General features: G+C 46.9%; 1 protein-coding gene across 10 annotated transcripts in view; it reads left to right on the top strand.

The window, feature by feature from the left end:
• tjp1b (tight junction protein 1b) overlaps positions 1 to 17,500 on the top strand; it is a 61,634-nt gene that overhangs the window by 5,001 nt on the left and 39,133 nt on the right. For 7 of the 10 annotated variants that reach the window (XM_030365505.1, XM_030365495.1, XM_030365498.1 and 4 more), the window contains exon 3: positions 11,391 to 11,532. In XM_030365505.1, coding sequence (XP_030221365.1) covers positions 11,391 to 11,532 — 142 coding nt within the window. Of the gene's footprint in view, positions 1 to 4,239; positions 4,979 to 11,390; positions 11,533 to 17,500 lie in introns of those variants that run through there. The other 3 variants (XM_030365500.1, XM_030365502.1, XM_030365506.1) reach the window with 3 other exon arrangements.

Here is a 17,500-nt window from a genome sequence, read left to right as displayed (position 1 = left end):
GCCTCACCATCCAGCTCGCTGTATTTGATCTACAGAGAGCCCAGTGGTGGGGAGAGTCTAAGGACACATAAAGAGGGCAAGTAACTCTGTCCTATTTACTCTCTGAGAACACATTGCTTCAGTCCGCTCCAGATCTCTGTGTGACATGGGCTTCCATGTTCTGAACGTGTGTGTGTGTGTGTGTGTGTGTGTGTGTCTATGTCTGTGTATGTGTGTTTGTTCCTATATTTGTGCGTGTGTGTTTCTGCATGTTTGTGTTTTTGTGTGCATTTCTATGCGTGTGTTTCTATGTGTGTGTACTGTGTGTCTGTGTGTGTGTGTATGTGTGTGTGTGTGTGTGTGTGTGTGTGTGTGTGTGTGTGTGTGTGTGTGTGTGTGTGTGTGTGTGTGTGTGTGTGTGTGTGTGTGAAATGGGTGCAGTGTGTAATAAGGTGTCAGCAGAGGGTTTCCATGTGAGAAGGGAAATGATGGGGGGGCTGCTCAGTACCATTACACTGGAGATGCAGTGGGGGGGGTGGTCAGTACCATTACACTGGAGATACAGTGGAGGGGGGGGGGGCTGCTCAGTACCATTACACTGGAGATACAGTGGGGGGGGGTGGTCAGTACCATTACACTGGAGATACAGTGGGGGGGGGGTGGTCAGTACCATTACACTGGAGATGCAGTGGGGGGGTGGTCAGTACCATTACACTGGAGATGCAGTGGGGGGGTGGTCAGTACCATTACACTGGAGATGCAGTAGGGGGGGTGGTCAGTACCATTACACTGGAGATGCAGTAGGGGGGATGGTCAGTACCATTACACTGGAGATGCAGTAGGGGGGTGGTCAGTACCATTACACTGGAGATGCAGTAGGGGGGTGTGGGAGTGCTGCAGCAGAGGACGTCTGGGATGCAGTTGCAGACTGCAGCACAATCCCTGACCCACTGCCGCTTGGCCCATTTGTTCCCCGCTGACACACAACTCACCTGGGCGGCTGCGTTCCCCTGCTGCAGTGTGTGATATGTGTCTATGGGAGCATGTGATGAATGGATAAGAGTGTATGGGTGATGCATGTTTGCATGTGTGTGCATGCATGCACATGTATTCGTACCTGGTGCATGCATGGTGTGTATGCATATGTGTACGTGTGTGTGTGCGAGCGTGAATGATGTGCTTATGTGTGTGTGTGTGTGTGTGTGTGTGTGTGTGTGTGTGTGTGTGTGTGTGTGTGTGTGTGTGTGTGTACGTTGGTGTGTGTGTGTGTACGTTTGTGTGTGTGTGTGTGTGTTTGTGTGTGTGTCTGTTGGTGTGTGTGTGTGTGTGTGTGTGTGTGTGTGTGTTTGTGTGTGTGCGTGTGTGTGTGTCTAGTTTAGCGATGGTGTGTGTGTGTGTGTGTGTGTGTGTGTGTGTAAGTGTGTGTGTGTGTGTGTGTGTGTGTGTGTGTGTGTGTGTGTGTGTGTGTGTGTGTGTGTGTGTGTGTGTGTGTGTAGTTTAGTGGTGGTAGGTGTGTGTCTGTGTGTGTAGTTTAGTGGTGGTAGGTGTGTGTCTGTGTGTATTAGTGGTGGTGGGTAGGGTATCCATAACAGTTTCCCCCGTACTAATGACTACCGTGCGCTGCGTGGTTCAGAGAACGATGATGTCATGAGTGGCCTGTTAAGGGGTCATAATCTGAATGACATCGTACTCAATGAGATGTGACAGAGCGTGCTGCTGGAGAATTTATCTCGGTACTGTTCTGCTCGGACGGTTCCATTACCAGTGTATTAATCGTATTTTAACCAGGATTGGACTACTGTAACAGCGGGCAGTAGCATCCAACACTCTGAGAATAAGGTACCGCGTAGATATCCAGTTTACATCAGGAAAACCACCATGTTGATATCAACACTAGTCTCAACACTACCATGCACATGTTTATATCAACACTAGTCTCAACACTACCATGTACATGTTGATATCAACACTAGTCTCAACACTACCATGTACATGTTCATGTCAACACTAGTCTCAACACTACCATGTACATGTTGATATCAACACTAGTCTCAACACTACCATGTACATGTTGATATCAACACTACCATGTACATGTTTACATTAATACTAGTCTCAACACTACCTTGTACATGTTGATGTCAACACTAGTCTAAACACTACCAGGTACATGTTGATATCAACACTAGTCTCAACACTACCATGCACATGTTGATATCAACACTAGTCTCAACACTACCATGTACATGTTGATATCAACACTAGTCTCAACACTACCATGTACACGTTGATATCAACACTAGACTCAACACTACCGGGTACATGTTGATATCAACACTACCATGTACATGTTGACATTAATACTAGTCTCAACACTACCATGTACATGTTGATATCAACAATAGTCTGACCACTACCATGTACACGCTGAATACTAGTCTCAACACTACCATGTACATGTTGATATCAACACTAGTCTAAACTCTACCATGTACTATTGTTTATTCCTCAGGAAGCATCAGTCAGTGAAAGTGAATGTTGTGGTAAAGATGCTACTAGGTGTGGACTCCAGGCTGATCTGCCCTGGGCTGGATCTGTGATCCGTGAGCAAGGTTCCCGGTCGTTAACCGGCACCTTAATCACCACCACTGTGAGTCCTTTTGGATGAAGCGGGTGTTAGTAGTAGTAAACAGAATGGGGATCAAAGCAAGGGCGAATCTAACAGTGTTAAGGTAAAAGCTGCTTTTAATCTGAAATGCTGTTTCAAAATGATTTTTTGCGGTCTTCTTTAAGTTAGAGATGAATGACGTTATGAGACTTAGTGTGTTAGTGTGTGTGTGTGTGTGTGTGTGTGTGTGTGTGTGTGTGTGTGTGTGTGTGTGTGTGTGTGTGTGTGTGTGTGTGTGTGTGTGTGTGTGTGTGTGTGTGTGTGTGTGTGTGTGTGCGTGCGTGTGCATGTGTGTGTGTGTGTGTTAATCTATCTGCATGCGCGTGGGGTACCTTTAGTCAAAACAACTAAAGGAGGATCTGTTTTTTGAAATGGGTGTCCTCAATGCTGGTCACTGCCCTGGTGCTACACTTGTGCGGCCTGTCTACCCTTCACATCGAGTCTAAACTGTTCAGTTTACAATGCCAGAGCTGCCTTCATAGTGTTCAAACAAGGTTTGCATGTGTATCAGCTGGTGCTGCATGTAGGTGTTACCTGACATATGGAGACATGATCTGATCCAGGATCCAGGTGGTTTTCTGTCCTCACCAGAGTCCTCCTGGTGGAGTAGGACTGAATCAAAGCAAGACAATAGCCAGATGCTGATAGAGGTGAAGCTGGCATTGTGCCGACATGTATGTGGTTATTGGCAGCACGACTACCCTTCCAAGGTAAAAAATATGTAAGATACAAAAATAAATAAAGAATACAATGTAAACAATACCTTTGGCTTGGGCTGATGGCTCAGGGTGCTGGTCTAGTGAGGGGAGGTGATGGCTCAGTGGTCTAGTGAGGGGAGGTGATGGCTGTGTGGTCAAGTGAGGGGAGGTGGTGGCTCAGTGGTCTAGTGAGGGGAGGTGATGGCTCAGTGGTCTAGTGAGGGGAGGTGATGGCTGTGTGGTCTAGTGAGGGGAGGTGGTGGCTCGGTGGTCTAGTGAGGGGAGGTGGTGGCTCAGTGGTCTAGTGAGGGGAGGTGGTGGCTCGGTGGTCTAGTGAGGGGAGGTGGTGGCTCAGTGGTCTAGTGAGGGGAGGTGGTGGCTCAGTCTGTAGGTTTAGTGAGGGGAGGTGAGTCCTTGCCTCTCTACTAGTGAACTGAGTTTTTTATTTCCCATACATTCTCCTCTAAGAATCTAGATTAATCGACTTACTCTAAAGCTTAGTAGCGCACCAGTTTGTCAGCCGGTATTGACTGAAAAACAAAGTCACCTTGCTTTGCTGCTATAGAAGTAATGTATAGTAAGTAAGATTGTTTAAAGAAAACAATATATATACACCGTTTTTTTGTCTTCTTTATAGTATTAATTCGCTACATATATATTGATTTTCTAATAAGAAAATAGCAAACCTTTCTGCATCAAGCCAAAAGTGGTTTAACTTCAGATTCTTTGGTGTCTCAAGATGACTTGTGATCCATCTCTCTTCACCACCAACAAGCACAAACAATTGCTTTAGATTTTTCAATCAGTAGGTATGTAAATTGAGTCAGTTAAGTAGCCTAGGTATTTCGCCTAATGCAAAATCTTTTTTTAAATCAGGGTGCTATCGGGTTAAAAACGTTTCGCCGAGCCTATTACACGAGTGGAGAAGTGGTCACGATGAATTCCCAGTAGCTCCATCACTCTCTCTATTCTAAACACCGCTCTGACAACCAAATCAGATTGACTTATTTTTTTAAAAGCCTTTGCATTCAGAGTGGCTCAGCTGCTGGACTTCCCGAATAGATGCGACAAGAGAACATCTCCCATCCTCAGTAGTCCCCACCTTCTGGTATCCCCTCCCTCTTCTCTCGCTCCCCTCTGACTCCCCGTCCTCCACACACTCCCCCCTGCCTCACGCACGGACGCTCGGACGCTGCAGCGCTTCTCTCCAGTGTCTCCACTCAGGTCCTGTAAAGAGGAGGAGGAGGACGACAATGTTTCAATCCTGACTACACTCGAATGGATTGGGTGCTGTGCTGTGAGCGCTGAGACGGTTCGAGTGTCATTGCAGACATGGGTCGTGGCGGTGAGACACCTTTCTGTGCTGTGCTCCGCGGGGAGTGTTTTCCCTGTCAGTCCTTCAGCGCTGGAAATGGCGCTGTGATGCTGCACGAGGAAGACGCAGTGGAGACGGAAGAAGCCAAGGCGGAATAAAGAAATATATGATCACCTATGCTTTTCTTTGGGTTGGATTTTTAGTAGCGGTGGACAATACCATGGTGAATTACCAGAAATATATTACTGTTATGCAGCTGGCTTTGGGGGTGACCGCCTCCAACAAAGAACACTGTCTTCCTCCCAGGAAACGTATGTGGTGAGTATGCCTCTCAGTGCGGATTGTTGTGTGGTGCAGGTGGAGCGGGGGGCAACGGGCCGTCGCCTCCCACCACAGCTTCATATGCAGGAAGCCTCACGGAACCACAGCACGACAAAACGAGCGTTCCCCACCGTGTGACATAATGCTGTTCCCACTGCAGCCAGTCTGCAGCACCGTGTTGAAACCATTAGAGCCACTGACACGGTCGGTAAGGCGACTCCGCATGCTGGGAGCTCGGTTCAGAGGGGGCGACGTGTCCACCTATTTGTGCGTGTGTGTGCGTGCGTGTGTTTGCGTTTGTGTGTGTGTTTATCTCTATTTGCATGCGCGTAAATGTCATGTGCAACGCGCCTCCCGCTCCAGTGCGATATCTCCTTCCCTTTTCCTTTTTCTGTGTTATTTTTTTTATCAGGTTGTATCAGATGAATGCGTAGAAGAATGATGTCATTGCATTATCATTGTTTCCTGGCTTCCAACTTCATATGCTTTGATGTCAGGCCTGCGTTATACATATGCTAATTTCCGTTCACTGCTAATTCCATTGGAGATTTCATGCTAAAAACTAATTGCATAAACCATGTTACACCATGCTCCAGCTGTAATGTAACAAATGAATAAAACTGAGCGCATGAACTATGGTCCTCTCCTGTTCTTATTTACCACCAGAACCCAGATTCTGCTCTTTCGCTTTGTGAATCTCTACATGCATTTTCATTAAACATTTTCTCATGGCTTCCTGTCATCATGTGTCATGTGTCATGTGTGTGTTCGTGTGTGTTTGTGTCTGTCATGGATGTCGTCATTACTTCCCATTGTGTGTGTGTGTGTGTGTGTGTGTGTGTGTGTGTGTGTGTGTGTGTGTGTGTGTGTGTGTGTGTGTGTGTGTGTGTGTGTGTGTGTGTGTGTGTGTGTGCATGTGGTGCCCACTCCATCCTTTTCTGTCTCTCCTGTGGCCGTATATATCTATTCACCTCCCAAGGATCTGTTTTTCCCTCCCTCTTTCCCTGCTGTAAGCAGATTACGTCCAGAGCTGCAATCTGTGTGACAATGTCCGCTTCATTACCACTGGATAAGCATCGCGTTTGATAGGAGAGACAGTTCATTAACGCAGAGCGGCCTGGTCACTCTTCCTCTCGGAGTGCTCCCACAGCACTCCCAACATCAGCCGGGATCGTTGTCCTTCTGATGTATTGTCCAACTGTCACATGGTCATCCTCACCCACCCCTCAACATCATCCTCCAGGAAATACTGTGAAGGACGACCAAAAGCATTCTGAACATGTGCCGTCTTAGTGTTTCCTTGAGATGACACTTTACATGTCACTCAAAAGGTGGATTTATTCCAAAGGACCGAGTGATGCTGTGGTCTTATGTATGCAGTCAGTCAGTCAACACACAACAGAATAATTCCCTTTCACCTGACCTTTCTCTTGCTCACATCCACGCACGCTAATGAGTAGCTTAACTTTTGGAGAATCACTCGCCGTCGACCACACAGAGCCATGATGTCACTGATGATGTCATTCCCTGATAACACTTTGACCTCAGCAGGGGTCAAAGTGTAGTGCTTGATCTCTGCAACCTCGGACCCCTTGGCCCTGAGTCATCTTCTTAGCCCAAATGTTCCTCTGTAGATCAGCGGTGTCAATGTGGGGATTTATTCTAATTAGAATAATTACTGATTCCATTTCAGTTTCATCTTCAATTAACCGATCATAATCAGCTTTTATGTTATGGTATCTAGATATTTAAAATAGGATTTTACGGTTGTATAATGTTTCAATATTTCGGCTTCAAAAATGCGCCCCAGACAAGGAGAATATGCCAAGGAGAATGAGTTATTATAATTATTATTATATTAATATTAATATTATTATTATTAATATGAAGAATATCCAGCCCTGCATAGAAATCCTACAAACCTTCATGTTCATGACATCATGGCAAAACATTCATGTATTCATTTGTTTCACCGTTTGTCAAAGTTTGTCAATAGCATGACCACACTGTGATGGTTTGTCATGTACCATTTGTCATAGCGTACCATGCATTGGTTTCACAATTATCTCTTTGAAATACTTTCTAGTGTAAATATCATGGAATATGTGCGATCACACTGCTGTTACTCAGAAGCAGAATAGCCTCTAGGCTTGCGTTTGAATAGAAGACACCATAGCCCAACTCTCTAAATAAAGAATATATAGTTTAGTTGGAGGTCAAGAAAAGCATGTCCTGAAACTACTTAAAAAGCCTGCATCATTGCATCATTGCAGCACGCGGCAAGCCCCTCACCATGTACCCAGTGTACACAGTGTACAAGCATTTTATAATTCTCATTGCTCTCCAAAGCATGAACCTTTGTCTGTGTATCATGTTTTTCATAACCTTGCAGCCTATTCCCTTATTAAGTACAATATGTACACGCCAAAAGGGCTAGGTGCATGCGCGGAGATCTCGTTCATTACTTCCCCCTTTGGCATTACGATAAATGGATTATTCACCCTTCTTGCATCTTTGATTTTTATGATGGTGGTGTCTGAGTTGAAGGTTTCAATCTCTAAGGGTTGGTGTGATGAGTCTTTATAATTATAAGCAAGTATAACCAACCAAATATCTTTGGTTCACACACTCTACCATAGCAAGTGTTTTAAATGTCCTAATGCAGTGCGCTATGCTTAAGTCGTGATCGATTGGATTCTTAAGCTTAAACTAGAGGCGTGAATGTCACCAAGGGATTGAAGTACATTAGAGTACAATAGAATAGAGAATGGACTGAGGTCCTGTTGTGCTGCCTTTGAGGAAGGTCATTGAAACACTTCATATGAAACGATAAACTGCAGTACTAGGCCTTCTCTCCAGTAGTAGGCCCTCTGTTAATAACACACTCTCAAAATGATTAAGAAATCCTCACTAGTTTCCTTCTGAGCATAAAGAGATGAGCAGCTACATAACAGATGTTCCCGTCGCCTGCAGTCTTAAGAACACATTCTCGCTTGCACACTCAGCCAAGCATTAGCATTAGCATTTACCTGGCCTAATGAACTCTAAACTCTGTTGCGAGACCCACAGGGTAATACAAAATAGGTGTTTTGTGTTTCCCCAATGTTTCCTCAACCGTTTCATCCCATGAAGGCCATGGGACCTAACAGGTTCTGTGTAGGATTCTGCCCTGAGGTATTTGGGGGCAATGACTGTAGCATCGCAGAGGGTTTTGGACTAAAAGCTGTGGCATAGTTATGCTCTGCCTCGCTGCACGCCAGGCCCCGTAGCAGAAGCAGCACTGCAATTTGTTCAAGCTATGAGAGCTGCAGCGCTGCAAGTATGGCAATAAAACAGAATTTACAGTTGTAGGGCACTCTGTGTGGATAACACCGTATAAATGGAGTCTGTGTGTGTGTGTGTGTGTGTGTGTGTGTGTGTGTGTGTGTGTGTGTGTGTGTGTGTGTGTGTGTGTGTGTGTGTGTGTGTGTGTGTGTGTGTGTGTGTGTGTGTGTGTGTGTGTGTGCCATTCTCTGTGCAAAGTGTCAACATAAACTTAACACTTAGTGGCTTTATGTGGATATCTGAATGTGTATGGTATGTGTGTATTTGTGCGTGTGTGTGTGCGTGTGTGTGTGTGTGTGTGTGTGTGTGTGTGTGTGTGTGTGTGTTTGTCGGTCGTCCTGTGCTTCATTATGGTCAGGGATGCAGGCTCCTCGGACCCTAAAGCTTGGTGCGGTGCCCTGGCAGGGATGGGAGGGATGGAGCGTAACATTGCATATTGACCTGCTGATTAAGCATCGGCCATTATGGCTCCGGCAAATCTCAGCCGAAGGTCCCCACAGGGGCGTTCTGAACGGAGGGGGAACCGCGTCAAGTGCAGCAATTGATTAATGCAAGCCTCTCTTCTCTATAATAGCAGTAGGCAGCTGCCCGACCTTTCCTCTGAACTACATTATGAAGCCCTTTACTGGTGGGCAACAGCAGTGCTCTTGGCACTGAGTCCTGCGCACCCCCACTTCAGACGGACTCCCCTATATTCACCGGGACTACGGATGGTTAAAGTTACCGATGCGATCGATTCATCGAGGGCACGTTATAAGTGGAGATTATTCTCGACCTTATCAGTAAACCCAAAGCAGTGGGCATTCGAGCGTTCGGGAAAAAAACACCCTTCAAATAATTACCGACCATTTTCCTGCGTGTTTCCAAACGTTCACCTGACTTTTGGTCTCCTGTTTAGGCTAATGCTAATCATGGTGACTTAGGTGTATTAAGAATCAATGCAAGGCATTAGTAGAGGTGGTTAAGATCCTTAATATCCCTTCAGCTCTCATTAATACAGACAGACTACTGCCTGTTATCAGTACAGATACAAATAAAACCAGCTACCTCCTTCATGGTTTTAACCGCCTCAACACTAGGTAGCTTTGGGTCAGGGTAGAGATCTGCTTGCATGGAGTAGTTTGCCCTTGGCTTTATGTGCGGCTCATTAAATAAATGACTGTTGCCAAGGGAGTGGATACGTCAAATGTATAGAGGCCAATGACGCTTTCACTTTGAGTAAGTTGAGCTGTTCTCCTTGCAGGGCTGTACATCAAGATAGATTTAAAGGCCAGAAGTCTGTGGAGGACACCTGAAACCACGGCTCTAAACTCGAAGCAAGGGAAAAGTTAGAAAACGGTGTTATAATTCACAGAAACCAATTCATAAAAAGAATCGGCAGCATCAACCTCACGGGGTGATTGAATGTCAGTGTGGGAGTTCAGCGTGAACCGTTAAATGGGATCTGATCTGCTCTGAGGCCTGAGCGGTTTGGCTGGGATCCACATGGGACGCACATGGAGGGTTTGAATCTCTGCCGGAGTAGGACTGCATGGAGCTGGTGACACACTATCAGACAGATGTTCTCATTGTCCGGCCCGCTCTTTTGTTTACGAGAAAAAAACCTGTCTCATTTAGTATTGGCTGTGCTTAGTTTGCATTATGTCTACCTTTAATTATGGATGAATCACAGATTAGTCATTGGAAGCTTTAAATTAATGCAGAGAGAGAGAGAGAGAGAGAGAGAGAGAGAGAGAGAGAGAGAGAGAGAGAGAGAGAGGGAGAGAGAGAGAGAGAGAGAGAGAGAGAGAGAGAGAGAGAGAGAGAGAGAGAGAGAGAGAGAGAGAGAGAGAGAGGGAGAGAGAGAGAGAGAGAGAGAGAGAGAGAGAGAGAGAGAGAGAGAGAGAGAGAGAGAGAGAGAGAGAGGGAGAGAGAGGGGGAGAGAGAGAGAGAGAGAGAGAGAGAGGGAGAGAGAGAGAGAGAGAGAGAGAGAGAGAGAGAGAGAGAGAGAGAGAGAGAGAGAGAGAGAGAGAGAGAGGGAGAGACTGGTCATAATTACATATTTTCCTTCCTTACACTTTTGCATTTCTCAACACTTATTCTTACAAACCCCATGAGTGCAATGAAACCTAACAATAAAGTCTTTGTGTAAATGGAAGTTTAAGCTGAAGAAAGGGAAATGGAGCAGAGGCAGTCTGAATCGGTAACCTTGCCGTGTTTTATAAAGGTTTCATTTCAAGACAAAGATCTCCAAACAATTCAACACAAATGAACTAAACAAATACATTGTGCGAACTAGAGCAGCGGGAGAACGGATCCCGTCTGTGAAACACGCAGGTAGGGAGCTGAGAGAGAGCAGCATACAGCAGAGCGGGAGATTGCGTTTTGCGGTTGGTCCGCTGAACTGTACGGGCGGCAGAGGATTGCCATGACGAATGGCGGTCAGTATGACAGGTGATATGTCTCTTCTTCGCCTGACGAGGTCATCCGTCTCATCCCCCTGCCCCCCCGTCCCGTGTTCCCTTGACCCACCTATGTACGTCGGCGTGGTGTGGAGGAGCCGGCCCGTACAGAACCACTTTGAACTGCCCTGCAGTCCGGTCTGTCCAGAGAGCTGGCTCCTCCACACTACAGAGCCTCGTGGCCTTCCACTGCTCTACAGACCCTCTGAATGGCTGGCTCCTCCACACTACAGAGCCTCGTGGCCTTCCACTGCTCTACAGACCCTCTGAATGGCTGGCTCCTCCACACTACAGGGCCTTGTGGCCTTCCACCGCTCTACAGACCCTCTGAATGGCTGGCTCCTCCACACTACAGGGCCTCGTGGCCTTCCACTGCTCTACAGACCCTCTGAATCCCTGTGTCCGCCCCCAGTGGGTATATATGGTCTTTTGAAAAAGCTCAGACACGGAAGCGATAAGCGTATTGTTGAGTTGGAGAAGGCCTGCATGGCCTCCAGCCCTATCCACTCCCTCCTCTCAGTCCATGGCCGAGCACCACTGCATAGTGTCCTCCCTGACACACCCGAGTGCGCTGGTATTAACGTACTGTGTGTTTGTCCTTCTCTGACCCTCTACCCCCCCCCCCCCACACACACACACACTAGGATACACCCGAGCCCTACCGCCGGGTCCATCACAGCCTCCTCCTCCACAAGCACTCTTCAGGGCAAGCCGTCTCTGCGGCGCATCAAGGGCCGCATCCACCGGAGCAAGAGTCTGGACAGCATCGACCTCCTGGACGCCCATGTGAGTGTGGACACGGTCAAACCACCACTGTGTTATAATTCATGTTCACGTAGGCCCGCCGCTGCCGGAAGCCACACACACCGTGATGGAGGGCGCTATCGGTGAGGTCCTTTTGGTTTCTCCACCGCCAAGCCGTGACCGTGAATTTAAATCACTTCATTATCTCTGTGAGCCATTAAACCATGAAAAGATGGACTAAATCCGGAATCTTAGAGAGGAAAACATACTTTGCGAGCACATAGAGGCGCACGTGTGTTTTTCCGGGCAGTTCCTTTATATACACGTCGCTCATATATTAATAGCTTGCTCTTTTCAAATCTGGTTTGGAGCTATTGTTTTTCCCAAGTGACATTACTGTTGAGTTTATCTTCGTTCCCCTACATAGGGTCGCTGCTGCAATGAATAGCACGGCCATAAGCTTCTCAACAAACTGATAATAGGGTGCGGGAGTAAGGTTGTTTGTGTTGGAACTCACCCCGGCCAGCGCCGTCAGCGCTTATCTTCACGAGCACTGCATCAAAGATAGAGTCCAGCTCGTTTATGATCCAGTGAGGGTAGGGTTCCTCACAGAGGATCCAGGCATCGTTCTCCCTGCTAATCTAATAACCCTTCCTGAAAGTGATGATGATGTTGGGAGGCGAGGCCAGCAGCGTAATTGAAAGATTAACGTTGACTTGTATTTAGAGACACACAGAAGACAGAAGCTTCGTCCCCTAAATGGCCAAAGTGCTGCAGTGTCTCTGTGCACCTCCATCTTAGAGGAGGATGATTACTGCCCACCTCGTTAGGTTACTTTATGGCCTGTCACTCAGATTAGGGCTTAAACTCCCCCAGAGGCCCCCCCACTGGGGGCTGAGAGGACAGCCAAGGGCCCCTGGCGGCTCCCACCCATAGATTTTTATTTTGTGCAGGAGCTCTGTGTTTGTATGTGTATATGTGTGTATATGTGTGTATATGTGTGTGTGTGTGCGTGTGCTCGCGTGTGCGACTGTGCGTGTGTGTGTTGGTGTGTCTGTGTGTGTGTGTGCGTGTACTCGCGGCTGTGTGTGTGTGTGTGTGTGTATGTGTGTGTGTGTGTGTTCGTACAAGGGAGATAGTTGCTGACTTGCCCGAAAGCTCAAATGCAGCTGATGGAGTAAGGGTCTGCCTTACAGTGAGTGATGAGACTGCAGCATGCTGGGCTGAGGAGCAGCAAGCCTCGTAGCCCGCTGAAGTATGGCTGCTCAGCTGTCCGGCTAGCTTTGTACAAAGGACTCTCCGTGAGAGAGGGAGAAAGACACAAATAAAGATGAAACACCTAGCTCCATCACTTCTTCCCCTCCCCGCCGTCGGTGTGTTTCCACTGTGTTGTGAGGGCTCACCATCCCCACGGAGTGTATGAAGCCAGGTCCATAACTATTATTACCCATTCTGTAGGGCTTGATAATCAATAATAGTTCAGATTGTGTTTGTATTGATTGGCCAGTTGATTGTTTTTCGGTCTTAATAGTCAGGAGAGGAGTATGGCTCGCGGCCCGTTCCGCCGCTGTCATTTGTGTTGGCAAGCAGCACACTTGTTCACAGAAAGCTTGAATCACATTTTAGTGCTAAGGCTGCAGAAAGCCTCACAGAAATGGAGGTGGGGAAATAACTACAGTATTGTACGCATCATCGCTGTGTACTTTATAATGCCGACTCAGCCGCTGCTTTCAGTCCTTCATCAAAAACACAACATATGCGTCCAAGGTGCTTTATGGAGGCGCATTCAACGTCCACGCCACTGTCTTTTATTCTCTGTGAGCGTCTATCATTTATTTCTATATGTGATTATTAATGATGTGAATTTAATTGTAATTATACATTCTGGACGCTTATTCTGGATGCCTCTCACAAGGATGGTGACAAAGCAAGATCTTGTTAGCAGTAGGTCTACATGTGTCCTCAATGCACTAAATTGACTGTGCATGTTTGCTGACAGATACTTGTTAGCACAATGCTAATATGCCAGTGTATTTGCATGATGTTTTACAGTGGAACCACATCAGCATTACCGCTCACCCTCTAGACTGTGCAAACTATGGCTAGCAGGGAGGGAATGCTAATGGGGGGCTGCTCCTCTGAAGTCATTACATGTGCCTTGATTCTGGAAGGATCTGCTTTAAATGCAGCATTTTTTCTTGCCTCCTCAGCTGTTTCGGAATATGTTAAAGAAATATTTGCTGCAGAGGCTGCAGCCAGGTAAGTTGCAGAGTGCCTATCAGTACAAACAGATGCTGCTAAGCCATGTTGAAAAGCACAATGAAAATAATGACTTATCAACAAAGAAGGAATTAGTTGAATTAATCTGTATTAGTATCTGCTATTAGATCTGCTCGCCTCAACCCACCCTTTAAAACGCATCTCTGGCTGCAGGCCTTGATGGACTGAGGCACCCCCCACGGTAGACCCCCGCATTCAACCCCCCCCACCAAAGAAATAAACAAAACATACACACACCAGCCCCTCTGCACCCACCATCACCTCCCACCACAAAAAAAGGAAGAGAAAAACACCCACGTAAGCATTTCCTCTCAGTCTTTGAAAGTGCTGCAGCTGCATTATACAGAGAGAGCAACTACAGCTGAATGAACCGATCTGCATATTCAGGGAAGGAGACGCTCCCTGTGTGATGAAGGGGTGGGGAAGGGCTGGGGTGAGGGGGTGGAGCGCTGTTTGGGGCCAAACGCATCGCAACGGGAGGAGGAGCGAGAGAGAGAGAGAGAGAGAGAGAGAGAGAGAGAGAGAGAGAGGGGAGAGGGAGAGGGAGAGGGAGAGGGAGCGGGAGAGAGAGAGAGAGAGAGAGAGAGAGAGAGAGAGAGAGAGAGAGAGAGAGAGAGAGAGAAAGAGAGAGAGAGAGAGGAAACCCAAGTGCATGCAGGGAATAAACTGCGACAGCTCCAGAAGGAGGTCTTATTGAAGGTGGATGGTTTGGAGAGCACCTGGGAACATGGAGGTCCTGGTGGTGGGTGAGCGGGTTTGGGGAGGAAGGGAGGAGTGGGGGAGGGGCGGGGGGGAGCCTGCCCCTCTTCCCCCTGCTGGTACAGTCCTCTCCACTATTATTTTCTAACATTTGGCGAATATTTCTACCACAGGGTCTGTGCAGGCAGGTCTGCGGTGCGTGACTCAGTGGTAGGGATGGCTGGGCCAGACGCGCCCCGCCATGCGGACGGAGGCCTGCAGTGTGTGGGAGGACGGCTGCGTGGTGGTGGAGGAGAGACAGATGTTATCTCTGTTTTCTGGAGGCTGCGACTCAGGGTCAAAGTCTGTCCGTTTGGCTTCTGATAATACATATGGCAGTGTCTCACCAGGGGGCTTTCACTTGGTCCACAGTGGACCCTGGGACTGGGATTCTGATCCACATTCATTCAGTGCGTTTACATGTCACTCAAGAAAATGTAATCATTGTCTTAGTCCGACTATGATTGGATTATCAAGATGCACGTATACACCTTAGTCTGACTAAAATCGAATTGAATCGGGTCACTCATAGTCGGATTAAGACCCCTAGATTATTCGATTGCTATTCGCATTAAGCGTGCATGTGCACGTTCAATTCGATTGGAATCTGATTTCACGTTCTGCGCATCCTCGCAATCTTTTCCGTGGGCCGTGAGCCGGAAGTAGAAGGAGACGGTAGCATGGACCTATAAGAAAAGGACAGCGGATTAAAACATAGCGCCCATTCATTCCTATGAAAACTGCTTATTGGCGCAGGGCAGGGAAACATCAAGGAGAGATTACTTCCGCATCATGGGAGCCTAGCCACGCCCCAGTGCATGACGTTCCGGATGTAGAAATATTCTCGTTCTCTAGCAGTGTTATGGGGTAATCCATTTGTATGGTACGCGGGTACGTCCTAGTCGCAATGAATATAAATCTCTTTACGGGCGCAGCCATTTTTGTTGTCGAGTAGCACGGTCGGCCTCACTGAACTTTCAGAATAGCGAGTGGGACCAACCAAAAGAGGATGTTCCTCCGTGAAATTCCGCAAGAAAGCTGGGAGATGTTTGTTGTTGCGAGGTCAGCCAGTGACCCTATTAGTTGAAGATGGGTACAGCGTCACCTATCGTACCGGGGAATGAAATGCTTCGGGCAATGAATCAATTTTCTCACCGCCATGTATACTCTGACAATTGTAGTTGTCCGATTGAGGAGCATAGTTGAACTATGGCCTTGATCGGATTAAGCTATGCATGTAAACGTACTGATTGAGTCATATATTAAGAAAAATCTTTAAAAAACACGTAAACGTACGTGTTACATTTTTTTTTATATTAATAACAGTATTTGGGACTCTTTTACTTTTCCCACACTTATGCCAAATGATTGGCCTTTCTAAGACAATTTTCAAATTTGACGAACGGAATTGCGGCCTTTTCGTTCGCAATCACTATCGCAATCATCAAACTATCAATCAAAGCATTTAATTTGTATCTTGATTTTAATGAAACAAGTGTAATCAAAAGCTCCAAGTTAAGTGATTTGTAATCATGGCTTATTTATTTATTGTTGTGTTTAAGCCCTTCTCGGGCAAATCAATTCAAGAGGGGAGACCCAGAAGGCCATATATCTTGGCAGCCATATTGACTTTAACTGGCTGATAACCAGTAGCCTAGCTCTCTGGACAATAAGCCCCCTCGGAGGATTAGAGGAAACAAAACACAACCTCAACAGAGCCTGTCACTTCTCAAATACCAAACGGCCATTTAGTAATAAAAATTAAGCAAAATGACCGTTCTATTGCCTCACAATAATGGCTCAGTCCCGCTGAAGAATCAATCGCGCATGCAGTGTAGATCATCTCATTGATGCATGTGCTGCTCAGCCGTTTGAGTGCCACCACGCGGGGTCAAGTGAAGGACACTCCCGGTGATGATGTAATGGTGAATCAAGATGGTGGCCGGGGGCTGCTCCCCCAGGAGGAGGACGGCAGAGTACAGCATCACAGAGTAGGAGTTCTGTTGATCCAATTCAATCATTTTAAAAATGACTTACGTTTCTCTGAAGGATTGTCCATGGGCCACAGATTGGTTAAAAGATACAGTTTGATTACTGAAATAAAGATACCAATCAGAGAACCTTTATATTGAATCAATGGTCCTCCAATGATCCATTTCAGAAGAAACAGTTTATTTAAAGCAATTTACAGTGTAAACATTATACTTGTTACTCACACTCAACATTAGAGAGGTTAGTCAGTGTAATTCATGCTTAACATTGCAGAGCAAATGAGTGCGAGAGAGAGTGCGAGAGAGAGAGGAGAGAGAGAGAGAGAGAGAGAGAGAGAGAGAGAGAGAGAGAGAGAGAGAGAGAGAGAGAGAGAGAGAGAGAGAGATAGGCGAGAGAAAGAGAGAGAGACAGAGGAGAGAAAGAAGAGAGAGAGAGAGAGAGAGAGGCGAGAGAAAGAGAGAGAGAGACAGAGGAGAGAGAGAAGAGAGTGAGAGAGGGAGAGAGGCGAGAGAAAGAGAGAGACAGAGGAGAGAGGAAGAGAGAGAGAGAGAGATAGTGAGAGAAAGAGACAGAGAAAGAGGAAAGAGAAGAGTGAGAGAGAGAGAGAGAGAGAGAGAGAGAGAGAGAGAGAGAGAGAGAGAGAGAGAGAGAGAGAGAGAGAGAGAGAGAGAGAGAGAGAGAGAGAGAGAGAGAGAGACTGTTAGTCTCTGTGTAAGAGTATGAGTGTGTGTATGTGTGGTTGTGTTGCTGGACATGTAGAATGTGTGTTGATGCCCAGGGAGGCACCATATGCTGTTTAGACTCTGAATCATCCCATCACAACAGACCCGTGGGTGGACAGCCCCTTCTCCATCTTGTGTCTCCCCCCCCCCCCCCCTTCCATGTAGTCATCCTCCCAACCCTTAATTCTTGCAACATGTATCATCAGACTTGCAGTATACAGATTCATGGACATGTGTTTGTCTTGGCAAATATATGCACCACAAACACCAACAAAAAT

This window comes from Gadus morhua, chromosome 9, assembly GCF_902167405.1.
Source record: "Gadus morhua chromosome 9, gadMor3.0, whole genome shotgun sequence".
Taxonomy (NCBI): Eukaryota; Metazoa; Chordata; class Actinopteri; order Gadiformes; family Gadidae; genus Gadus; species Gadus morhua.
The sequence above is the reverse complement of the archived record's forward strand: the minus strand, read 5'-3'. Positions and strand labels throughout refer to the sequence as shown.